We start from the raw sequence: 26,388 nt of genomic DNA on the forward strand, positions 1-26,388 counted from the left end.
AATGCTCCATTTGCTCCCAAAACACTGGAAAGACTTCAAAATCCTGGGTCACAACTCACATGAAGCACAAGTATTCGAACAGCGATGGATACTTCTTTGCTTGGCTTTTCAAAGACATCTGGAAGTGCTCTATAATGCACAGCTTGAGGACCCATGTTCTGGCCGATTTCAAAAGTAAACACAGGTTCCCACTGCAGTTACAGAATACGCTGCCTTTGCAGGCAGATTTGGAAACAGATTTAGTTTCAGGTCACAGAGTCCCCTCAGCCACCCTGGTGATACAGCAAGGCTACGGTTTTGGTTAGTTATGAAAGCTGTGGAAGTCTTCTTAATGGGAAATGTTTCCTAGAATATACTTAGACTCATTCAGTGCACATGTCCTTCTGGCCAAGCTGCAAAAGAAAGCATGGAAACATGATTTGCTACCAGATGCTCCTGCTTAAGTACAGTTGTTCACCATTACCGCGTTCTATGATGTCTGTAAGATGGATGCCTGTCCCCTTGAGAAGTCTTCGCAAGTGTACTTGAGATTACGAGAGATGAGGCAAGACTGTACGTATGAACAGGTCTGGTCTGATACCCATTGCATAAGGGATACTTTCAAATGCAATGAGATTTACTTAAGTTGGTTTAGTCAGTATATGGTGTGGTTCCCATCAGAGGGCTAGCCTCACTGTACTTAGGTTGGGTCAGGAGGACATGTACAATAATTGCTTAATGCCTCATTTGGCAAAGTGAGTTTTATTACTGCAATAAAAATAATCTTGGCAGTTGTTAATAAAAGCAGCTGGCACATAAATTGTTTGACTTCGCTATTACCTCATCTTCCCTCCAAATATTGCCAGAACTTCATGACAGCAAACAGATGGTCAACATCTTTCAATGTTACAGATAATCCTCTTCCAAATCAAATGATGGCATTTTATTTAACCAGAAGAGGGTCTGGACAAAAATCAGGCATCATTTACATATATTCTATGAGCGGTATTTACTAAAGGTGAAAGTACTGTAATACCGTCAAAACCGCAACACATCAAAAGACTTCAAAACAAAGCATAGCTCTTACATTCACATTCGGAGGAGAAGGGTCTGGTTGCTGGCTGATTGCCAGTGCTCAGAAGCCTTGGTAGACAGCAGCCCACCTGCCTTGCTAAGCTGCTGTGCACATTCAGTTACCCTGTAGTCAGTCCACCTGAGTGTTTGACCTAAGATAGCGCTCAATCTGTCAGATAGAAAGAAGGATGAGGAAAGGAGAGAAATTTGACAGGCTGATGGAGTGCCATGAAGTAGACATATACAAAAGTCCAAGACCTTTCATCGGGAAATTCCTAAACTTTTCCAGTTAGTGTTGAACCAGCCAAAGCAGAATTCAGCAAACATTATTAAGAAATACAAGTTGTAATTACTACAATTCAATTGCAAAGAAATGGCAACCGATCTTCAACTAATTATCAAAGAGAGACGCTTTGTACACCCAGTATTAAGTTGAGGGGATTAGTTCTGGACAAAAGTTGATCTAAGATCTCTTGCCAATGCGACATTATGGTAGATAGCAATTAGTTTAAATCATCCAAAGTTCTGACCTCAGGTTATGCTGTTCAGTGCATGGATGTTGGGTATCTATCTTTTTTAGCTTGCTTGATCTATCTATCTATCTATCTATCTATCTATCTATCTATCTATCTATCTATCTATCAAAAACTCTTTGATTGCCCACAGATAATCTACACTCCACTTACTATCATCATTTTAACTTCAAAGAAAGCCTGTGGACTCTCACATATCTCTGGCTACACTAGCCTTGAATTCAGACAGCGACTGCATTTTGGAGTATAATGTCTCAATCTTACTTAATCCCTCCTACTTACTGTGCTTTACTTCACACTGCAGTGTAGTTTTGGAGTACAAGAATAAGATTTCTTTTGACTGAGACTAGGTCAAGAGATGGGCTCCACCTGATGCACTCCAATGGTGCTTCACTTCATGGGACCAGACTCAATTTACTTACAGTGTCTGTCACGTTCTCAGACCAACTGCCTCATTCTACAGATACACTCCTTTCCAGCCACACCAGTTGCTAGAAATGGCCTCTGTGTGGAAAGAGGTTCTGTAATGCCATTAGTAGTTTTCTAATTGATCATATCATCATGTTTTAAACAGGCTTTTAAGCAGTGTCCTGGTTTCTGCTGGGACAGAGTTAATTTTCTTTCTAGTAGCTAGTACAGTGCTGTGGTTTGGATTCGGTGTGAGCATAATTTTGATAACACTGATGTTTTGGTTGTTGCTCAGTTCTGTTTACTCCAAATCAAGAACTTTATAGTTTCTCATGTTCTGCCAGTGACCAGGTGCACAACGAGCTGGGAGGAAACACAGCCAAAGGAGTATTCCAAACTGCAGGATGTCATGCTCAGCATATGGACTGGGGGTAGTTGGCTGGGAGCTGCAGATAGCTGCTCAGGGATGGGTGGTGAGCAATTGTATAGAACCTTACTTGTGTTTCCTGAATTTTATTCCTCTGTGTTGTTGGTTTTTCTCTTCCCCTATCATTCTTATTTCTATTATTATTATACTTTACTTCATTTCAATTATTAAACTGTTCTTATCTCAACCCATGAGGGTTTACCTTTTTCCAATTCTCCTCCCCATCCCACCCAGGGGAGGAGGGTGGATGAGCAAGAACACATGATTCTATGATTCTATTCTATGATTCTATGTATAAGAATGTATACATTATTTGTATACATTAAATGCATACATTATTTGACATTATCATAGGAAAAAAACAAAACAGAATTGGTAACATTAAAATTCTTCCAATTTACAGCAATGCTAAGCTGTCAGAGCTACCCGGGACACAGTCTCTGCTGAGTGATTTGAGAAGCCTTGGAAACAATTCCTAAATTTTTTGTTTCCTTGAAATTCTTTTTTTTGGTGGGGGAGGTGAGAACAGGACTCAGAATGAAAAAATGAAAGATTAGTATCAGCTGAGAGCTCCAGCACATGTTGAGCAAAGATTAGAACAATCCCTAATACTGTTCTAAATTCCAAGATAAGCGAACAGGCATCAGGAGAGGCTATACATGCAGCAAGGACTGTGTCTGCTAGTTTATCTTTGTGAGTGTTTGAAAGTAGATGACAGTATATAAAAACAAAAAAGCCCACGCTATCATAAACAAATGCAAAATGAGCTGCAAAGATGAAATGGTGCAGGCTGTCTACTAGCTTCTTGAAACCCTCAAATAGGGAAAATGCCCTCCTGATCACTGCTGACTTATCCGCAGTGCATTTCTCAGCTAAATAGCCCTCAATACAGCAAGAAATTTCTAAAGGGAGTTATCCCTGCCCATAAACTATGGATCAAATAGTGAGAAAGGGGAGTGAAAACCACTTCTTTTTAAAAACACAAATATTTCTTCTGACAGTCCCAAAAGTGTTCTACCACTGGAACTATACACATTAGACATTCAGCCCTTCACTAGATAGAGACAAGCATCAGAATCCACGTTCACTTCCTCACATTATGATTTCATACAGTTGCTTTTTCCACCTTTCCTTTTGTCCTTCATAGTTTAATATTAAGAGCTTTCTCTACCCATCAAGCGTTGTTCTGAGAGAGGACTGTATGCCAGACTTGTATGCAAGAAGTGGGCTCAGTAAGGGCAAGTCTGTGTTCGGACTGTCTCCCCCCAAAAAAATTGCACCAGGGTGCATTTGGGTACCTCCATTCTTATAGCAGACTTCCTTCTAAAATTGCCTTGTCGTGCTAGTTTGACAGGTGGTATTCCAGCTGTTTATATGACCCACAGAGTTCATATGACCCACAGATTCACCTGGAGACTCCAACTGGAGGCAGGGGCTCTCATGTTCTCTGTGGTGCTAGCTGGCATTTTCTTCACCCAGCATCATGTCAGATTTCATGTTAAAGTTGGTTCTTTACAAGGTAAGAACTGATAACGGCAGAATGGCTGCAGTGTGGCCCAAGAGTTTCGCCATTGTCCTGGGTTCAGCAGTAGCAGTCATTTTTCTCCTTCTTAGTAGCTGGTGCAGTGCTGTGGTTTTGACTTTCAGCCTGGGAACAGCGCTGATAACACCGATGGTTTCAGTTGCTGCTCAGTGATGTTTACTCTGACCAAGGACTTTGTGAGCCTCGTGCTCTGCCAGGGAGGAGGGGAAGCCGGGAGGAAGCAGAGACAGGACACCTGACCCAAACTGACCAAAGAGGTATTCCATAGCACAGCACGGCATGCCCACTATATAAACTGAGGGCAATTACCCGGAAGAGCTAGTCCACTGCTGGGTCGGGCTGGGTGTTGGTCGGCAGGTGGTGAGCAGTTGTATTCTCTTCCCTTGTTATTTCCCTTATCATTATTATCACTGGTGGTAGCAGCAGTGATTTGTGTTATACCTTAGTTACTGGGCTGCTCTTATCTCAGCCCATGGGAGCTACATTCTTTCGATTCCCCTCCCCACCCCTCCAGGAGCTGGAGGGAGGAGGCGGGGGGAGTGAGAGAGAGACTGCATGGCTGAATTGACTGACTGTGCTTAAACCACAACAGCCATCCAATTACACAGAGCCAGGCTTCTCATTAACGTATCATTACATACGAGGACCTACTCTGAGTCACTGGCTACGGTGAAGGATGCTTCCATAACAGATTTTTTTACTTTTAACGTTTTTCTGACTAAATTCACTTTTTGAAGTGTCTAGTCAGAAACAAACTCATCACAGCTTGATGTGATCAGAAGTGCACTCAGGGAGGAGGACATTTAAGGACAATGCCTATATTACTTTCATTGAGCTGTCAGCTTATTGTCATTTTTATTGTGCTTTTTTTCCTTTCATTTAAAAGGAAAGCTTAGCTTCACTGTCATCTGGTTAACTGCACAAAATTGACAGCTGGAATATTTTTTAAAGTATGGATTCAGGGCATTGGCAAGTCCCGTTTCCTATTTGCCTGTGCTGAACTTAAAGGTTTTGTGGCAATGGAGGAGAAGCTAGGCAGGAAGCCAAGGAATTAGCCTCAGGCTGTACAGTCTCCTCCAAGAAACAAGCTGTGCTAGAGGGTACATAATCACACCATCTCTTTTCCCAGTTCAGCCAGTCACCTCCTTATCCTCTGGCATGGCAGGACTCCAGTAGCTGCCTGCAGATGTCCAAGAAGGTTTCAGCAGGGCTCAGTATGGCTTGATGGAAGCAGTGTTGTAAAAGGGAAAGATTACCACTTCTAGAAGATAGTTTACTCCACAGACAGGTCTCAGTAGGATGGAACACAAGTTTGAAGGACTGAAAATGCCTACCAATACAGGTCACGTAAGAAACAAGCTAAAAGCCAAATGAGTTCTCAGGTCAGCAATAAAAACAGCCCAAAATCTTTGTGACATCTTAACAAAAGAGATGCCAAGAGCTCAAACTGCAAGGTCAACAGTGTTGTGGCCAGTTCAAACAATCAAGTTGAAGCCCGGGAATGTAAAGAGACAGAAGAATGATGCTCATTGCCATCTAAAGGTCAAAGCATTTACAGGATACTGCATGCCAGAACTAAACGAGGTCTGTCCCTTACTGTACCTAATCACAAAAGGTGTGTTGAGCAATTGGATCTTGTTCATATTCTGGGTTACATTGAGAACTTCCTTGCGAAGTTCTTCCTTTTACTTGCTGAGACAAGTTTTCACTCTGCCACATAATTATTTGAAATAATTTTTATACTTCCAGACCAAACACATCATCAGTTATCAACCAAGAATTCATGCTCAAGTCTGTCTGCAATTAAAGAAACACTTAAGCCCATGCTAACAATTCACTGCTAAATAGCAACATTTTACTAAGTTCAGTCCTAGAAAGTGATGCCTTGAATTCTGCCACACAGTGACACTGAAACACACAGAGAAAAATAATCAAGATCGCTTGTGTTTAAATAAGATTTAATTGCTTTTATTTTGCCCTTAGAGGATGACTTTTCAATATGATTTCACCAAAAATCACTGCTTTATTAAACAAGACAATTAGCGTATTTCCCTTCTCTACAAGTCCTTCCAAGTTAACTCTTCAAGCACCCACAGTGCACCTCCTTTCATCTCCATAAAACTTAGAAGATTCAATTTGATAACTGTTAAAATACTTTAGAGACCTTAAAAGAAAAAATTAAGTACATGGTATCTGGGCCAAAATTAACATTGTAATTGAAGGCAGAGTCAAGTCAGCAGCCCTGCATTACCCTAAGATAGGAAATAGCCAGCTGCATTTAGCTAAAATGTTTATAACCTCCTCATAAAATCCAAATAAATTAAAGATTTTCACAGAAGACTTACTTAAACATTTGGTTTCTTCAAATGCGGACTTCAGAGAGCAGCTTTAGCTAAACAAGAGACACTCTCAAAGGGAAACGCTTAAGATTCATTCAGAGTTATTGTTCCTTCATGAACAAATGCTAAAGCCAAAAACAGTTCCACAAACAAAGGACTCGGCAAAATCTGTACTGGAAGCCCATACTATTTTAATTTTCCTTTTTAATTATTGTAATCTACTTAAAAACCATCTGACTTTCTTGAGCTAGGGCTCAGATACACAAAGAAATGCAATTCCATTGAAGGCTCGCTGCAAAGGCAGCAATCTGTAAAACTTCAGAGCAGCTTTGGAAATCTTGGCCAGGGACATACGAAATGCAGCTGGTCTTCATCATTCCTCTTGTTTCATGAGGTCATTAGATTAAGAATTATACATATTAGCTCAGAGTTTATTTATTTATTTATAAAAAGGTTGATAAGAGACACAAGGACAAATTGTATTAGTGAAAAACAAACTTACCCGCGCACCCTTCTCTGGGAAACATTTGCATCCAGCGCTGCAATCGCGGCCCCCACAGGGCCCACTGTAAGATTTCTTCCCACCCTGTTAATGAGTAAAAAAGAAGAAAATTTAATGGCATAACTATTTGTCAGCTGAAGACCTTGAACTGAAACCTTTTGTTTCAGCACTTTCCATGTACGTCACATTTGTCACGTGAATTTGCTGGGAAGTAAGTGGCAATATATATAGTTACATTTTAGGTTCTCTATAATTGGGTCATTTTCAGAATCAAACAGACAGAAAGAGTTGGTTTAGAAATCTTTTGAGGACAAGTGAGTTTACACAAGTTGGTGTAACGCTGCAAGGTGATGAGTGCCTTCTAAGGCTACCAAACCCCATAAAACTAGATGATGCTTTGGGATCCTCAGTACAGTATTAGCTAGGATCACAATCAATAATCAGAACTTGTGCCTCAGCCATCCTGCATACCGAGTTTCTCTACATCAGTGAGAACTACCAAGACAAATTTTAACTTAATGATTCTTGTACGTTTCTAAGAGCAAGAAGCTGAACCCCTAGATTGTAAGAATAGAGAAATTCCTGAATGAGACAAGGTGGCATGTTAAACTAAGAACAGATGTACACAGAAGACAGTAGGAAAGCACCATGGATTTGGATGTAATCTGAAAATACATTCTGAATTTGCTGTACTAGCATCAGTTATTTCAAGGCTAATTACAACATTTATGGAAATCTGAAGTCCCCATATCATAAACTTAATTCCCAGCTAATACAGAGTGTGCCAGTACATGGAAGTCAGCTACATGAGTTTACTGCAGAGATTTTGACCCACTCCCTCCCACAGTCAACAGGCTTGAAGTCCTGGGGTACCAAAACCCCTGCAACACTATGGACAACACTGCAACTGGCTTGGAGAAAAGCTCAATTTAGCACTGTAATTCAGCCACACACCTCTCTAAGGAACCCGTTTCACTGCCAAGTGTGCTCAGGTACAGTCCCTCGGGTTTGGAACTCGGAAAGGAATAAACATTTAAGTGCTCACATCAAGGTGACCAAACTAATTGCACAAACAAGTTGAGACTGGAAATGGACGTTTCCTTACTAAAAGCACCCACAGAAAACATCTTAAAAGCCTTTAAAATTTCCTGACATCTGTCAGTGAGGAACGTGAAAAATGAAAAGCAATTCAGGCAGTTCCTCATGTACTTTTGAACTTCTTTGCATTAGCTTTCTCAAAGTAACTAGTCTGATATCACTTGATGAGTTTGCTGCTAAATGTACATAAAAATCCTTCTATGCACCCTGGTGTTTGCACTGTTTTGCTAAATTAAATGTCTCTGGTTTTAAGGCAGCATAGAACAAACAGATATTAACAAAAAGCCTTAAATCCAATCTCCCATACTTCCCTAGCCTGAAGGGAACATTATCTCTTGCTGCAAAATAGTCATAACAACCTTCAAGGGATTCTAAGAAGCATTAAATATAAAAACCCCTGAGCAAACGGTACTTTTGCAGACTTTTTGGCAGCTTTGTTCAGATGAGATCCCATTAGACATGGGGCTTTTGGACTAGCTAGGCAGAACAAAGAAGAGGAGAAAAATTATATCTAGAGGTGACATAATAGACTGTAAGAGCATCTCCAAACTGTCTGCTCAGGCAAGGAATGATCAGCACGAACTTGAGTCAGCAATGTACCTTGGCAAGGGCTCACTATATAAAAACTGGTCCCTGTCTTAACAGACATACTGGCTGAGAGGCCATTTCTGACCACAGGTATTAAGATTTTAGGATCTGGTCGTAAGATGACTGAAGAGGAGGAAATTCTTTCCTGTTAGGGTGGTGAGACACTGGAATCGGTTGCCCAGGGGTGTTGTGAGTGCTCCATCCCTGGCAGTGTTCAAGGCCAGGTTGGATGAAGCCTTGGGTAGGATGGTTTAGTGTGAGGTGTCCCTGCCCATGGCAGGGGGGTTGGAACTGGATGATCTTGAGGTCCTTTCCAACCCTAACTATTCTATGATTCTAAGAGTGAACTGCACCCAGACACACCTTTTGCTGTGATTATACGCATATTTAGCAGTGGAAATTTGGACTCGTTGCTAGCCAACGTACACCTCTATTCCTGACACTTAACCTTACATTTACACTCTTAGCAGAGAGCATTATGCCTCCGGGCAATCAGATTATGCTTTCCCAAACATTTATTCAACCTTAAATAATTCAAAGATTTCAACTTCCAGTTAATTTTTCCTCCAGATTATTCTTTGTTCCAACAGTCAATTCACATAAGCCTTTGGGTCCTATGGCTCTGTTTATTCTGCTTGCCTCCTAAGAGTGAGTAGAGGCAAAGAAACTTCATTTCCTCACAGGTCTGGATTCCTCCAGGCTCACTGCGTCGCAATAGTTGCTGTCTCAGAGCACTGAGGCTGACCTTGCTAGAAATTCCCCATCTCTGGTGGCAATCGGGTCCTTCCCAGCGGCAGAGGACTGGACAAAACCCAATGATTCTTTCCATCCCTACTGCTCAATATGGTTCTAGTCAAAATTCCCCAAAGTCAAAAGAAATCTTTCCACAGAGTTTATTGGAAGCTGGATGAAACTCTCACCGAGGTTTATTAGAAACTGAAAATATGGCCCTCTTTTGAGAAAATTGTGTTCACAATGTATTTCCAACTTTCTTTTAACAGGACGGAGTCATTTTGCCCACTTGTGAACGAAAGCATTTGCAAAGGAAGCAAACCAAAGCCAGTTGGCTCCAAACCAGGTGTTACATGTCCTAAGTACTTTATTTAGGGGAAATAGCTGACATCAGACACGCAAGAGCTACTTAAATAGCAAACAGCCATCTGCATAATATTTAGGAATACAAGTCTAAAGGCTTCATATAAGATTCTAGACCACAGTGCTCTCTTCTGAAAAGGTATAGTACATTTTTCCATTCTAATGTATGAATGCGCAAGTCACCTGAACTTTTATAGATTGTCATCTGAACACAAGCATGGGCCCTTCATACTTGTTCTGTGTATGCATGGAATAGATTTTTCCAGCTGCTGTTAGATATATTTCAGACTGAATAATATGGCTTCTCAGCAACAACTGAAGAAAGAAGGGTACTAGTTATAGTGACAAGCACTAGCATTATAACAGAAATGAGTTAAACTATTGTAATTTCATTGGCTACAAGTAGACCAAGGTTTTCAAAGCAGAAAACATGACCACAAAATAGCAGCACTGTTAAAAAAACCCCACATTCTCTGAGATATAAATAACTGTAATATAAACTGAGTAACACATACTGATTTTAATTGAGTTATTTCAGGCTTCCATAAGAATAACTAGTATTAGGGTGTAGGAAAAAACCCATTTTTGTTTACGAAGTATTGATACGAGTGAGAAACTATTTTGAAAAGGCATTTAAAAATAAGAATCAATGTAAGGACAATTTTCCTCTCCCACTTCTGGTGTACCTCCATCAAGTGTTTATGCACAGCTGATTCTTTCGGATGGAGTGCCATTCCAATCTTTCCATTGACTTCAGCTTATTCTGGAATGAAGCCAAAGAGAGTAAAGAAACCTAACAGCTGTGATGCCGTAAGAGGTGTCCAGACTCACACTCATTCCAGCTTCTCTAGAACAACACACAGGACCACAGAATAGCTGCAATTGATCCTGAAGACCTTGCCTGCACATTCAAAGAGAGTTGAACCTGCAGCACAAGCAGGAGTAAATCAACTAGCACAGGATTTCAGTGGGAGGCTTCCGGAAACACAGCTCAGGTGGATGAACTCAAGCTCAATTTTGCCTTAAAACTTCTGCTCTGTATTAAAGGGTCAACTGCAGACTTGACATGCTCCGGCTGAAGACAATGATTTCAATCAGCTAGGAGGGTGAACCCACAGCCAGCAGAGGAACGTGAGCAAGGCATTTTTGGGGAAAGGCCAGCAGAAAGGTTAAAAACATCATCTTTAATGTGAGGTTGAAGTAGCAGGGGTGATAATGGGAAAATGAATCAGAAACTTTTAGAAAAGAAAGGATTCAAAGGAATGCCAGCATGCAGAAACTGGAGCGTGTACACTGAAAGAAGAGATGTCTGTGATAAGAGTCAAAAATGATGATGACAAAAAGAAGCGGATGATGACAAAACAGAGAGTGTAAGAATCTCACACTAGTGTGAGGAGATATGGCAAGAATGAAACTTTTTTCCAAGACTTATTTCCAGTAACTTCGCAAATCCAGCTAAGGACTATTCCAGTCCAGAGCAAAATCCTAACGTGAAACTTCATTATCTAAAGCTGGACACAGAACATAATGAAAACCTCTGGATACTTCACATAAACATCTTTTATATAGTTCAGGATCCTGTTATCTGCTGATGATTAACAGAGAAATTATATTTATACCACCAGACATTCAGATAGGCTCATAAAATTTCACAGTGGAAAAGACTAATGAAACATAATATCTCTGTCTACTTCATAAGCTACGGAATGCTGCTGTGTTAACCTCACTCTTTTTAGCCCTCATGGCTTTTAGGAATGAAATTCATTATAACATTTCCTTTATCTATTATTCTTTTCATTGCTGAATTACAGAATTTAAAGCCCAATTCTAAAAACACTTATCCGTATGTTCAACTCCTCCCTCTGAAATCAGCAGATTCTACTTCGCTGTGCATGTGTTAATACGTCATTGCCTTACTGACATGACAGAGCTCCTTCAAGGCTAAAACTGATAAAGCAGGAACCACAGCCACTTCTGCACTCGGAAATGTCAGTGTGACCCATCAAAGACAGCATAACACGATGCAGCAAATGGATTCAGTAATTCTTCCCAACACGAGGTGTCACGGAGCAGAAATAAACTGACAGTCTTGCCAGTTAGACTGTATGGAAGCAGTTGCTGGGATTTGTTTGGCAGCAAAATATAGAACAGGTGAGAATAAAATCAATCATGTCAGCAAAACATCCGATAAAATTAAAATGCAAACACATTTTTCCAAGGAAGAATATCAAGAACCTGAACTCATTTCAACCCTCTCCTTAGTGAGGTTCCCCAAACCTTGACCTGCCCTGTCTGGTCAGGCTTCTTAAATAGTATTAAGAGCTAGGTCAAGCTTAGGAACTAATAGTAGGAATGGTTTTCAGACTGTGGGGTTGGGTAAACAATGGGAAGCAGCACATGAAGAGTAAGTCCTGAGTAACTACCAAAACAGAAGCCTCTGAGCAAACTGCCTCACCTGACACATCTGAGGGACATCTTTTTCAGGCCACATCATCATAGTACATCATAGCTGTACACCCAGTCCGAGAGAGAAAGTGACCAGAGATTTGAATACAGCTCGGAACAGCTCCATCTTCTAATGTGTTTCAGTTTTGCTGGTAGGATTGCACAAAGCGGTAGACGCTTTTTTCTGAGCAGTCTATCAGTCACTGAACACGTAGCTAAATCCAGACAGTTTATTTACAGCTTACATGAGCAAGGACACAACACAAAGCCACAAGCTTATCTTTTACTGCACAAAAGGACTTTCAAATGGCTCTATTAAATGTGAATTTGTAGCTAAGATACTAATTCATTTCAGGGTTCACCGACTTCTTTGGTTAACCAATGTACTCAAATATTTTCTTTCATTGCACAGAGCTGGCAAACACCTTCACAGGCAGCTGAGACTAAACGGTAGTTACTAATAGAACCCAACCCTCCTCCAATTCAGTGACATGTAAGGTTACAAAACCTGAAGGAAATCCTGGCCGAGAGGAATTAATGGCAAATTCTGACTGAAGCAAATCCAGTCCCATCTTCGCTCCTGCCAGTGAGACAGGAGTGCTGTTGCACTGAAAAACAGATTTAAAACAAAATAAACAGTGAAGGTCCATTCTTCCACTTTATACACACAGCAAAAATGAAGTGATGTCTTTCAAACTATGGAAGGGCTGCCTGAGTCTCATGTTTTGAGGAAATGTGCGTTTCTTACCCATTGGATGGAATTCAGCAATAGAGTTTGCAGACTTTTTATTCACTGAAGTAATTTTCCGTCACACCAGCAATGGGATCGATTTCTACAAATGGAAGCTTTCTCCCAGTAAAGGATTTCCAGAGCACAAACTCACCTCTGACAGCTGCAAAGTATGCTATCTATTACATCTGGGGCATACAAATGACCACAAACGTCATCATATGTGTTAGTAGGTTAGAAAATTCGTAAGCAGAGAACTAGTGATCACCTGGTCTGAAAACATGAGTAATAAAATTCCAAAGAGCTCCATGTGGTTTAGAAAATCAAAAGTTTTATCTTTGCAGCTACACAGAAGGAATGTTTCTTTCCTCATGTCTGCCAAGGTCTCTGTTACTGGCTAGAAAGTCATCAGCATCATCTATGTTTCAACCTGGTCTCCCCAGCCTGCAAGGCTTGGCAGTGCCCAGACATCACGTATCGTTCAGTTACACCAGCAACAACCTGAGTGGCCCGTGCGCTGGACCAGCAGCTTCTTATTTGGGCAATAAGCATCCATCAATCTTAAAATCCTCAGTATCACAGCCAGTATTATAAAGCATTTTACACCACCCCCATTTCTTTAAAGACTTTACAAAATCTGAGAAAGTTTCCTGATCTTTAGGATCCTGTCAGAGAAGTTTACTCTTCTAAAGCAACAACCCCATCGCCAGATCCAATTAGACCATTTCTAACGTTTAATACATAACAAACCTGTGTAAAAGCTTTACTTATTTTTTGTTTCTCCTGTTTGTTGAAATTCCCAATGTATTCCTTAAGAGATGAAATGCAGCCAGGCATAAAGAATGTGTATGTGGCTGTAGGCAGTACCCACACACAGCCATGAAAGTGAACCTCTGTTAGAGGCCATGCTGTGGCTGAGAGTGCTGAGGTGCCCAAGGGAAAGAGGTTTTCATTCCCTGCACCCTGTGGAGTGGAAGTTCTCTGCATTAATGTCACAAAACGCCAGTGCACAGGCAACAGAGAGATATCTATGCGATCCATTATCATGCAAATGCAGCAGCGCTAACAGGGACCAGCAGAATTATTGCATCCTGTTGCAGTGAAGAATGCTTGTAGAGAACACATGGTGTCACCTCAGGGAAAAAGAAATGCACAGTCAGCTTGTTTTAATTTAAAAAGAAGCTGCCACTGGTGGTTTTAAGCATTCCAAAACAGGTCCGTTTAGATGGAGAGAGACAACATGAAACTTACAAAAAAGTGATTTTTAAGACACATTCACATACTGTTGAAGCACGTAACACTGAAAAGCACTAAGGATATTGGCAAAGCACCTTCTTTCTTTACATTACTGTCTACCAAAGCTAGGGATGAACCAGAAGAAAAAACACTGCTCCAGTTCTGCAGCCACACAGAGCTGTAAGTTATAAAACCTAAAGTAGTGATTCCAAAGTCAGAGATAACTGTGTTATTTATACCATTCAGCACAACTATTTACCAAGTTTGTACCTGCCCAACAGCTTTCTAAGCCTCACACAACTCTACCCCAGCCCTCTGGCTAAATCTAACACGCATTGCCTACTGGTGCAGGTATTTCTTGTACTTAAGTTGCTGAACCGATTACCATTTAGGATACTAAAACCCATGCTACCAGATAGCTGGATATGATAAAACCATCAGTGATGGTGTCGCAGGAGGTGGGCCTTACGATCAGTACATGTTGTGCAGTGTGTGTAGATGATGCATAGAACCACGAACCAACCCAAGCCTTTGTGAATACCACAAGTAAATCAATTAAGTCTTAAAACCCCCAAATTACTCACAACAGACAATGTGCACTCTTTCATCAAACAATACATTTTCAGACAGCTTCTCACTGTATCCTTAAATGTCCCTGTGACACACAGAAGATTTCACATAACCTTCAAGGTATGAATATCGCTTGGAACCAAATTTCCCTGAACAGCTGCATTCATTCATTGACAGAGAGGACAATGTGATTCCAGCTACTCTTCTACTTCTGACAGCACCTTCCAAAAGCCGTGTCATAGATGAAACATGAATTTTTGCCTAAAAAAAAACCCTCATCTGTGGGGTTATTTTCCCTCCAAAAGTTTCCAGTGCTGTAGCCAGTTTTCAAGTGCCCTTATAGATATCACCCTCTCATACTAACATGGATCTTTTAGAGCCATCGTTAAAACAGTCTCATCTCTTCTAACAAGTTGCCAAAATGGGAACACAAACTTCAACAACTGTAAAGCATTTGCAAGCACTATGATGTTTCACTTGCAAAAAGACATCCCAGGCAATTATAATCCTGCAGAAGACTCTACTGCAAAGTCACTAACCATAGCCTGTCAAACACAATCCCGAGTTTTCCTTCTTTAAAGGGCGAGAAAGTCCTGCATTCAGGATATGCTTTAAGGGCATTGCTTTCCAACAACAGCTGAGGTTTCCAAGTCTGCTTTTCTATACTCAACATCTACACCGCTCTGCTGCATGAGAAGTCACCCATTGAAGACATTTTTCCTAAATAGTATGAAGGGTTTGGGTTGGAAGACAAATGCTTTTCGTTCAACTGCAACAGAAAGCAGGAGAATAGTAACTTGAGTAATTTCATACACTTCAACTAAACTGCTTGTCCAGAGGCTCCTATAAACAAAGTGAATACAACTCCTTGTATGTATTTTTATTACCTTTCTACAGTTTTGAATTCATTCCGGATACAGCTGGGTCAGTGGACAAGGATCAGCCCTGCAAGTGACTCAGCTCCTCCATCTTATGAACAGTTCTAAGAATTAGAAATACTAAAGGAGGAAAACATTCACCGAAAGTCAAGGGGATGCTCACAGTGCTTATCAGCAACACATCTCAGAAGACAAACTGGAATGTGTTCATTGTGATTCATCCTCCAATCTTATAGGCAACACAGACCACCCACTTGGAAAATACAGCAGCAATTCATTATTTGCATTTTATTCTTAAATGCATCATTCCTTAAAGCCGTCTGTTAAAAAACATCTTGAAATTAAAGTTTCTGAGCTGACAATCAAATGACAAGCCCCAAGGAAAACATCAGGAGAAACTGGCTGTGATTTTGGTGATGCTCTTGGTAAAACACTGATGGATTAAGAAGCAAGGGAGGGAGCTGTACCTGACCTTTCACTTCAAAGCTAACTACCAATCTCTCTCTGTATCCTTTAGATTTGAGTCAGAGATTACAAAAATATAACTCTGATGTAACTGCTTACTCCAATGGAGTTACATTAGTGGTCAATACAGCCTTGGGTGTAGGAGACAGCTGGTACAAGGATGCCTGATCTGCCTCCTGGGAGACAGCGGAGAGTGGGATGAGCACAAGCAAACACATAGCTATGAACATGAGTGGACCTTGTAACACAAGTGGCTTTTAAGCCATTTCTGCACTCAATGTGGCCTGCAGGCTGAGCTGACTCAGCCAGCACCAAAACACTATCTACAGAGATGGAAGTTGTAAACTAGGAGCTGCAGCCGGTTAAGCCATCACTGCACTTGAATAAACAACACGTGCACTGATTCTAGTCAGGCTGCTTTTCCTTTGCTATTCAGTTTGCATCCTTCAAGACAGTGCTGAAGTACAATCTGTGTAACCACCCCTTCCTGAAGACATCACCAATCCTGTGCAGAGGAACACTGTTGGTTTCAATTATTTTCATTCCAGTTTCTTCCATTAAATCCTCTCCAAACAGAATAAACCAACTAGTAGCAAAAGAAACTGCCAAAATTCCCTTAGTTCTGCTTTGTTTCAACTGTGTGCACACACAGCACACAGATCAGCAGTATTGTCAATGTCTTTACTATTATTTTATTTCTCTAAGGAAAACATTACCTTCCGAAAAGCAAAGCTCCACATTGCCATACACTGTTAAACAGACCTTTAATGAAATAAAGTAAAAATTGAAAGACTCAATTCCCCAATGCACTAAGGTCTGTGCTTGATTCTGATGACTTCACTGAGACCAAAGAACACAGGCGAACATCTAAGTAAAAGAAAACTCAGGCAGACAGTGGCTTTGCTCAGGGAAGGTCTCAGGATATCCACTTCCACCTGAGCACAGAGTCTGCAGTACCTCTTTTCTTGCACAGAAGATGAGAGCAGCCTCGGTTTGCTCAGCTCCCACGATGCTTGCCCTCAGACCAAAGCAGTACCACTGCCTGCGCTTCCCTGTTAGGGATCACTCTGAACATGACATGGAAAGAAAAACCAAATTGCACTATTGCTTCCTAGGAATAATGAACTTGAGAAAGGCAAAAATACCTTTACTAGGTAACAGAAACAGTGTTAGTCCAAAACACAGGGATGGAAGCGTGTGGAACTCACTCTTTTATCTCACACTTTCATTTTAAATAAATACGCCACTTAGCTTTCAGCTGGAACGTGGCACATGGGGTTTTGTGATCAGCCCAAAGAACAAAATAAGCTGTTTGGAACATACCAGATTCCTTCTTTGTGAAGATTAGGAAGAGGTTGCCCTCAGCACTGAATATCCAAGTATGCACATTTCCATACATGTTCAAAATACCTAGACAGCTACTTTTCTCTGCAGCAAAGTGATGAAAATAATCCTGATTTAGTCATATTTTTATGCCACTAGTATTTCCAGAGTACTTACACAGAAAACCTCCTGCATCCCTCCCCATGACGCAGTATGTGATAAAAATGCCCAGGGCTACCTTCAACAACCACATTATTTTGACATGTAATTCTTTACACAAAATTCCACTCTTTTAGGGAAGGAATGCAAGCACTCCTGTTAATAACTACAGCAGGGCTTCCAAGTTTGCACTGAACAGTCTAACACAGAGCCCTGCACTCAAATTCCTTGTCACGTTATCAACAGACACTGATTAAGAGATGCTTACGTCCCATTCTTAATGGTCAGAGGCCTGCAGTTTTGAAATTGAAAATGAGGGATTAAGACCTGGCTTTACTTTTTAACAAATGTTCCTGTAACAGGAAACTATTGCTGCTGGGAGTCTGTCCTAAATAACGGGAATTATACACAGGTGAGTTGGGCATTTCCATTTTATACATAAACAATTAGCCTGTATCCCAAATTAATGATTACAACTGTGGCACTTGTCTCTTCAGGCTACTAGTACACCTACCCCAGATTAGATTTCTAAAATAGGATGGCACACGTCAGCTGCAGACAGGGAGGACCCAACTAAGAACCACTCCCACGTGCAGAAGTGGTTTCATTAGCAAAGCATTATGGCCCACAGGCATAAAGTTTAGCCAGCTTTTCCAGTTCACTTACACTATCTAAACCAAGTTCAGTCATTCTTCTTATTGGGACGGGACGGATAAACAACTTAGGCAGCTCATTTTCTCTCAACCTCTCATCCCAATTTTTAAACACAGGATCTATATCACAAGCTACAAAAGGGCCAAAATGCCCAAAAAGCTGAAAATCTATATAATCCCAGTCTATATAAATAAAAACATATGCAGCCATCTTCTGTTAGGAGGTGTGCCTGCCGATGGCAGGGTGTTGGAACTAGATGATTCTAAGGTCCTTTCCAACCCAAACCATTCTATGATTGTACGATTCTAAGACTACCTGTTACAGGACCAACGTGATTAACTCTTTAACCTCTGTTTCTATAGCTTTACCACTTTGCTTTCTTTCCCCATTTATTCATTTACTCTCTATTAAGCCTGTACTCTGTGATCCTGCAAATATGAGCTGGCTTCTACCTGGATACCTCCTCACTGTTATCTCTAGAGGTTTTGTCAATGACTGAAATAAGAATAGACAAAACCCATGCACACAGCACAGTGAGGCGTCCCACTGTACCATGTTTACCAAGACTTACTACATAAACTCTGGAAAGTACCAAGCACATTGCATGTTCTTGGTTAATGAAATGTCAAAAAGAAGCTAGGGAATCACTTCGTGCTTCACCAACAAAATACTTCAAAGAGTATTATCATTGAGAAATTGCTGTCCTTTGGGGGGAAAAAGATGTCTTCTACTTTTATGCTTGTTTTGGACACTGCACAATGGGTCTTTGTTGATAACTAATGTTTGGATACCGTAGTAGTAAGCATAATCAAGAAAAATGTTGTTGGTTTCTTTTGTTGTTGGCCTTTGGAGCTGTTCCTCCATCCTCGATGCTATTTCTAGTATACTATTTCTGTTTTCAGGGAGTGGACTTATCAAGTCAGAACATGCTTTTCTCACAGGAACTTATAACTGTTGACTCTCGGCTGCTAAATACTTTGCAATCTTGATTTGGTCATTTACCCTTCAGCAGAAAGGCAAGATGCCACTATGTCAGCTGTACCACCTACAAACGCATTGCACTAGTGTAAATGTCAGTGAAAAATCCGTTCCTTTCTGTTGAAATAAAAATAAGGAATGGTGCATATAGTATGTCCTTAAAACTGTATATCCTTCTGTATGCACTTCAAACTGAGCAAACACACTAAAAACAATAACAGGGTAAAATCAGACTTGCTCTTCCGTAGCCCTACAACTCTGCAAAAGAAGTTTCATAAAAGGCCCATCCAAGCAGCAAATGCAGTCTAAATGCCCTTTGAAGTACAAAGGCTTCCCAGTTAGTGTCTAACAGAGGATAAATCGGTTGGCAATTAAGAATTTTCCAATACTATAAAACTATCAGAATTCCAAAAAGCAACCAACAGGTGGAAAATCAGGAAAACTAAGTTATGTCAAAAAAACCCAAGAGTATGCAATTGAGATGATATATCACCATGCACGCAGGGCCACAAAACTAAACATGGATTTATGCAACTTCCCTCTTCTAGCCACTGTTGTAGACAGTGACTTTGACGAGCCCTCTTATCATACTGGTGATAATAACCATGTGTTTCTAAGCACACCTTATCTGTAAGCACATTTATCTCAAAGCCCTCTACAAACACATTGGTGGTCCTGCAAAGCATTATTCAAACAAGCCACCTCAGGGAGGAGACAGGGAGGGCAAAAATGTTATCTACTGGAAATACCGCATTTCAGACATTGTTTTCATTCCACATAGAACAAAGGCTAGGAAAAAAAAAACCCTGAAAATTTTGCCTTTTCAGGATAAAATCAAATGGATGGTTTTAACATTGGGATAAGAATTGTGTTCAGACCCTTCATACTCTGCAGCATGTGAAACCTGGATGCCCAGGCTGCTGGGAAGACAGAAAAGCAGCCAGAGACCAGGTGGGTTTTCTATAGAGAAACTTCCTTCCCAGCATCCATCTACATCAACAGATTCCTTGGCCTTTCATGTTTTATCTGAGCAGCATTCCCAGTGAAAAGGAGCTTTTTCAAACCCATGGTGGCCAATAAAACAACCATCAGTTGGAAGCAAGCAAAAGCAAGTACCATTCCCAAACACAGATAAAAATGGCAAGGCTGAAAGGGTGCAGGAAGGAGAAAGAGCAGCTCCAGAACAGTCAGTGAAGAATACCAAAGGGCTGGAGGACACATGCCTGAGGATTCGAGACTTAACTAACAGAGAAAACCCCTTTCAAATTCTACCCCCCGCCATTGGAAAGAGGGCTATGGCCAAGTCTACTTGCTCCCTATTCCCCTCCCACCCCGCAGAGTTTTTCTGGCTTTGAGAGAGTCAGCTCCTGCCTTCTTCCCAGTCACCCTGTCCTAGCTTTGCTTTCATACAACAGCTCTGTGGGGACCTGATCCTGGGCCCTGGAAATTCAAAGAAGGGTACAAGCCAAATCTGCAAAGGAACCTCTAAATGAAAGTGTGTTTTTCTGCACTTGTTTCTGATCTATAAAGCAACAATGGCAGAGCCCCCCAAAAAGGTTCCAGGACCCTCTCTTTGAGCCTGGTTGGATGCATGTGGATGAACACAGCACCACAGTCCGCAATTCCAGGGGATCACTCAAGACTTTGAGGACTGTGATGTATCTAATGAATCCAAGACGTTCAAGCAACTAATAATTTTATTACTACAGAATAACTCCCCTTTCATCATACTTGCATACAGCACAATGTGAACAACAGGATGCTGTATTTTGTATTAAAGCTGTTAGTTCAGACTGATTTTCTGGGCTTCCCTTCTCATTTCACTGAGGCTTTGCTTTTGCAAGAGAAGGCAAGCAAACTGTCCTTTCATGGTAAAATAAACCTTCTAGTAATTCAGCCAGTCCAGCCCTTCTCTGCAGTGCAGACCTGATTTGCTTAAGGATTCTTCTCCTGTCTACCCAGAGAGTACATTACTACATGGTTAAGCCAGATGTAAATTAGACAGTAACTTGAGAAGCCAAAAAAGGATGTGTTCCACATGTTAGAGAAGGCCATGGCTCTCATGCTGTAACTCCTCTTCATAGTGACACTGATAGAGGAGAAGTGAGGAAGGGAGAAAATATAAACTCAGGCAAACTATAAAATGTCAAAGGAAATTTAAGTAGTTTCATTGTGTACCCATATATTTAATTTACTGTTTGGCCTATTTAATTTCAAGTAACACTTCTAAGCAGAGCAGATGTCTATTCATCAAGTGTGGATGTTGCAAACTTCTGCCAAGACAAAATGTACAAGCTCCATTACAGATAATCTTACCTGTCTGGAACAGGAAAAGACAAAATGCCTTTATACCATTTATCCAGATTAAACAGATGGGAGGAGGTACAGCCTGATGCAGTATTTTGACAGGATGAGAGATGCTTGCTGAGGAATAGGTACTGATTAAATCTGAGACAATGTGAACCACAAACGCTTCTACTAAGGAAACCAAAAAAGGACAAAACATAGAACTGGCAGAATAAATGTATCATTTTATTTACAAATACCTTATTTTTTCGTGTGTATCTAGGTTACTAAGCAAACAATTAAGTTTAGAATGATACGTTACAAAACCAAATGTCACAGTTAGTTAGGACTGGATAAGGGAAGGAAAAACTGAGACAAAAGGAAACTATTTTTAGCAACAGCTAAGAAAAATAGCTTTTGAGACACCATTAACAGAACTTCACAGATTGAAAACAACGTAAAGGATTAATTTAATCTTTTCATTTTCATTTTCCTATAGACATGTCACTTTTTTTTAGAATTATTGTTTCCTGTATTACTTTCTATGCGTGTGGGGATGGAAAACCAGGCTTTAATCTTCAGATAGTCTTACAGACAAGAAAAGGCCTCTCATAAACATTTGCAACATCAACTTTTAGAGGCCTCATTTGTCACAGAATCTGACACAAAATCTGAAGAACTGTTTCTTCCAGTCTTTACTGAACCACGCAGAGGAAAATCTGCCATCAAACAGACTATCTACGAAATGAGATTGTGGAGTCTGATGCCATTTAGAACTGAAATGCCTACTTAATATAACATCCAGAACTCTTCTTTGGCACAGGCATAGATCATTATCAATAGGTGTGTGCTCTTGCGAGCAACCATTGGAAATAGTGACATGTTAAAATGCTTATACCCTCTAATCCCCCTATACCTGCTGGGTACAGAACTGTCTAACTGAAGACAGACTGCGTGGACTTCTCACACAGGTGAATGAGAAAAAGCAGCTCAGGAAGTGAGAGCAGCTAAAATGAAGTCTCAACCAATCAGTGTAAAGAAATGGGCAAAGTCAAACAGTGGTTTGATTCTGGAAGCCCAGGCAAGTAAGTTTACAGAAGTTAGTTTGTAAAATAGCCAAGTTATCCTCTGAGAACACATTCGTTCTGTTTAAGGCATTACCTTGCCCATCTTCCCTGACACCCACTATAGCTAATAATAGACCGATGTCACCTAAACAGGGAAAACCAACACAACAGTGATAAAAATCACAAAATTTCACTGAAATCAACATCTTAAGTCTGCCTCTGTAAATCCTCTCTCGCAAGCTGTCCCTCAGGATTGACTGCATTATTGTTTAGAGTTAGAACTGCTCAAACATGGAAGACCTGGAGCATAAGGCTTTTCATTTAAATAGCAGTAACCACCATATTCAAAGTAAGTTCTGTTAAAAAAACCCAAAAGATCAAAGAGAGTTAATACTCAGAAGGGACACTATCACAATGTATTATCTTACAGAATCAGCCCCACCAAAACACTCCTGTTAAGCTTTCAAAATGTCCTAAATTGTTCTTAATTTGGGCTCACTTCTTCGTTCTTAGCTGGCAGGCAGAGCATGATAGCAGACAACCTGCGCTACACCCAGCACCTCCCAATGAGACCAAAAGATGCTGTATATGCAGTGCAAAAAGCATACTACTGGAATATTCCTGGTAATTTAATATCCATCCAACCTTGAACATCATCACTCAGAACAGCAAACCCAGCAATTCATGAATAAACGTAGAAGGAATAAAGATTAGTACTATAAGCAAAAAAAATAAATCACCATCTAGTTGTGCAACATGCTGGTGAAGCACAGATGACTCTCCTGAGAAATTAACACCCACACTATTTCAAACAACTTGTTTTCAGGACTTGGCCAACTTCAGAAGCATTTCTTTTTGGCTACAAGCATCATAATAACATGACAAACACAAGCAGAAAGTCTAATGGAAGAACAAATAATTTTTGTCTATACTGGTTACTAATTCTCTCGTGGCTTTTTGTACAGCCTGCCTTGTTGGCCTATGTTCTTTTAGTGTGAAACTTTTGGACATAAAAATGGAATAGAGTCCAGAAGTTGAACTGAAAAATGAGATAATAAAAAACCAAACAGGTGACAGAAAAGGACCAGACTTTCCAAGCTGTACTGTTTTAAGAAAGGACTACTCCATTTTTTTCCTTAGTTGGTAAATTGGATTCTAACCTTTACACTGGCTCCCATTGAAAAATACCACGGTTTGTGATGTGAAAGAACAGATGTTCTTAAAATACCAGACTCGGCTATTTCCATCTGATATCACTCACAGAGAAATGCCAGGAAGAGAAAAGAACAGTTCTTACTGACACTGGGCCCACCAGGGACTAGTCCTACCAGGTGCCAAGCAACCTGTAGAGATTTTGTGCGACAAGAGCACACTCAGCAGTACAAGAACTCTCTCAGGACCAATAGATAACGTGCCTAACAATATTGTTGAAAAATCACTATGTTCTACTGAGTGCCAGACTGATACACACCTGTATCACCCAAGCCTGTCATTCCCAGCACTGAACTCAGCTAAGCAGCACTGCCAGACTTAAGCAGATTCATTCACATTGGGTGCTACACTTCTTTTTCCAGTAGGCTGGTTTACTGGCTTGGTGTTGGCACCCCGTCCCCAAATCATGCCACCCTAGCTCTAAACTCTTCCAGACTGCCAGGGAATGTGGCATAGACTCATGAGTGGAATCACAGAAGTCAGTCTGGGTCCAAGCAAAATTCCTTTAGCCCTTGCTCAACTTTGCCCATTCCAGACCAACCTGGCCACAGCCAGGATCAACCTCCCAGCTCAAATACACATTATCAAGTGCTATGAAGTCACACCTTTAGTCATCTTGTACCATCTCCCAGTTTAATCCCTGTTTGAACTCCAGTGTATCTTTATGGAAATTATTCAACCTTCATTTGAACATCTAAACATCAAAGCAAAGTGGTTTGACTTTATCAAAATGTTCATCGTTTCCTGTACAAAAGGTCAGCAAAAATTGGCCCACTGCCTCAAATTCCTCGAGTTCACTGAATCAGCATTTTTGGCAGAAAAACTATTCCACATAGACTTTTAAACACAGTTGTATTAGACAGGATGCTGGTACGTATTGGGAAAAATATGTGAATGTATGCATAGGCTTTATTAAACAACTTAACATCATCTCGCTTGTGTGGCCATTAATTACCATCACAGTACATGTTCCTTTTTCATCTAGGTAACTCCACAGAACTTAAAATCCCCAGCAGTACTAAGCGTTAACAGAGGTTTACTTGCTTTGCTTGTATTTAAGCCAACCAGCAGGTAAATCCATCAGCCCTTCTGCATAAGAACAGCAGCTGGGAGTTAACATTTCTGGTTACCTGCCCTCCCTCTTTCAACCAAGGCTTATTCCAAGACTTTCATTTTTACTCCTCATATTCCTTCATCTGGCTGATCACACAGGTCCTTCTCTGGCCTTCAGCCCAACCGAGGCCACTCACAAATCACCTGTGTTAATTTGCCAAAAGAGCTTCTGAGATTACAAGCAAGTATCATTCAGGAAGAAAAACGCTGGTTCCATGGCAACATGAAAGTCAATGAGCCCACCTTGAAACCTGGGAACAATGGTCCCTTTCAGACCAGGAGGCAGAGGGGAGGGACCGTGTCCTATTGAGATGTTGGGTTCTCTCGGATTAGTCGCAAGTGAGCAGGGTTTTTTTAAGGAGAAAAGGCACACTGTAGATTCGCCTTGCACAGGTTCATTTGATTTTGGAGCCTGTTATTAAGACACTGTTGAATTTGCCACACACACCAACCCTGCCCCCAAAATCCCCAGCATACAGCTCAATGAAAGCCACATTTCTTGCAGCCCTGCCAACTGACTGAGGGGATTGTCCTGGGTTCAGCAGCAGCAGTCATTTTTCTCCTTCTTGGTAGCTGGTGCAGTGCCGTGTTTTGACTTTTGGCCTGGGAATAGAGCTGATAACACGAATGTTTTAGTCTGACCAAGGACTTTGTGAGCCTCATGCTCTGCCAGGGAGGAGGGGAGGCCGGGAGGAAGCAGAGACAGGACACCTGACCCAAGCTAGCCAAAGAGGTATTCCATACCACAGCACGGCATGCCCGGGATGTAACGGAGAGTTACCCAGAAGGGCTAGGGCACTGCAGGGTTGGACGAGGTATCGGTCGGTGCTTGGTTGGGTGGGGTTGGGCGAGTTATTGGTCGGCTGGTGCTGAGGTGTTGTATTCTCTGCCCTTGTTATTTCCCTTATCATTATTATCACTGGTGGTAGCAGCAGTGATTTGTGTTATACCTTAGTTACTGGGCTGCTCTTATCTCAACCCGTGGGAGTTGCATTCTTTTCAGTTCTCCTCTCCATCCCTCCAGGAGCAGAGGGAGGGAAAGAAGCGGGGGAGTGAGTGGACGAGCTCTGTGACTTTGTTTAAACCACGACAGGGATCCACACTTGCGAACTGGCTTACTTCAGAATTCTGATCCTACAGCCGCCAGGATAAAGGGGCGGCCTCCGGGACAATCTGCTACCCTAAAGAAGAAAATCTGGAGAAATTCTGTGGGAAAATCAGGAGATTTAGCATGAAAAAAAGGAACTCTATCCATGTGAACTGACAGAACACTTGAGACCTGCACTGAACTTCCCAGCGCTCTGCCCTAGCCATCAGAACAGGCTTAGTAACATTTACACACATTGCAATGTAGGAGAATATTTCAAGACTGTGGTTGCTCATGGCACCCTGCCTTTGGGGTTTGATTTTATGTTTTATCACTGCTTTTCAAGGACATATCCTACATTCCCTTTATCTGCCTTGAGAGGATCCAGCCTAGGAATGACCCAAGCATTAGTACCAGCATACTGTTTAATCAGCTCAAAAGCAGTCATGGAGTAAAAGTGGTTCAAAATCTTAGTTAAATACAACACTTTGCCCCACACTGAACCATTCATGGTTGCTTTTCAACTCCAGTTTCTCCTACTTTCACAGTAAAATCTTATTGGAGGGTGACACTGCACTCAGTGTGAGAGGAAGGGATCT

The 26,388-nt window shown here is 41.1% G+C and overlaps 1 protein-coding gene across 1 annotated transcript in view; it reads right to left on the bottom strand.

Annotated features, from left to right (window-relative positions):
* The window catches only part of COL4A6 (collagen type IV alpha 6 chain), a 123,880-nt gene that overhangs the window by 73,435 nt on the left and 24,057 nt on the right, over positions 1–26,388 (bottom strand). The window contains exon 3 of the mRNA XM_065690003.1: positions 6,806–6,889. Coding sequence (XP_065546075.1) covers positions 6,806–6,889 — 84 coding nt within the window. The remainder of the gene's footprint in view (positions 1–6,805; positions 6,890–26,388) is intronic.

Source organism: Lathamus discolor, chromosome 9 (genome assembly GCF_037157495.1).
Source record: "Lathamus discolor isolate bLatDis1 chromosome 9, bLatDis1.hap1, whole genome shotgun sequence".
Classification (NCBI taxonomy): Eukaryota; Metazoa; Chordata; class Aves; order Psittaciformes; family Psittacidae; genus Lathamus; species Lathamus discolor.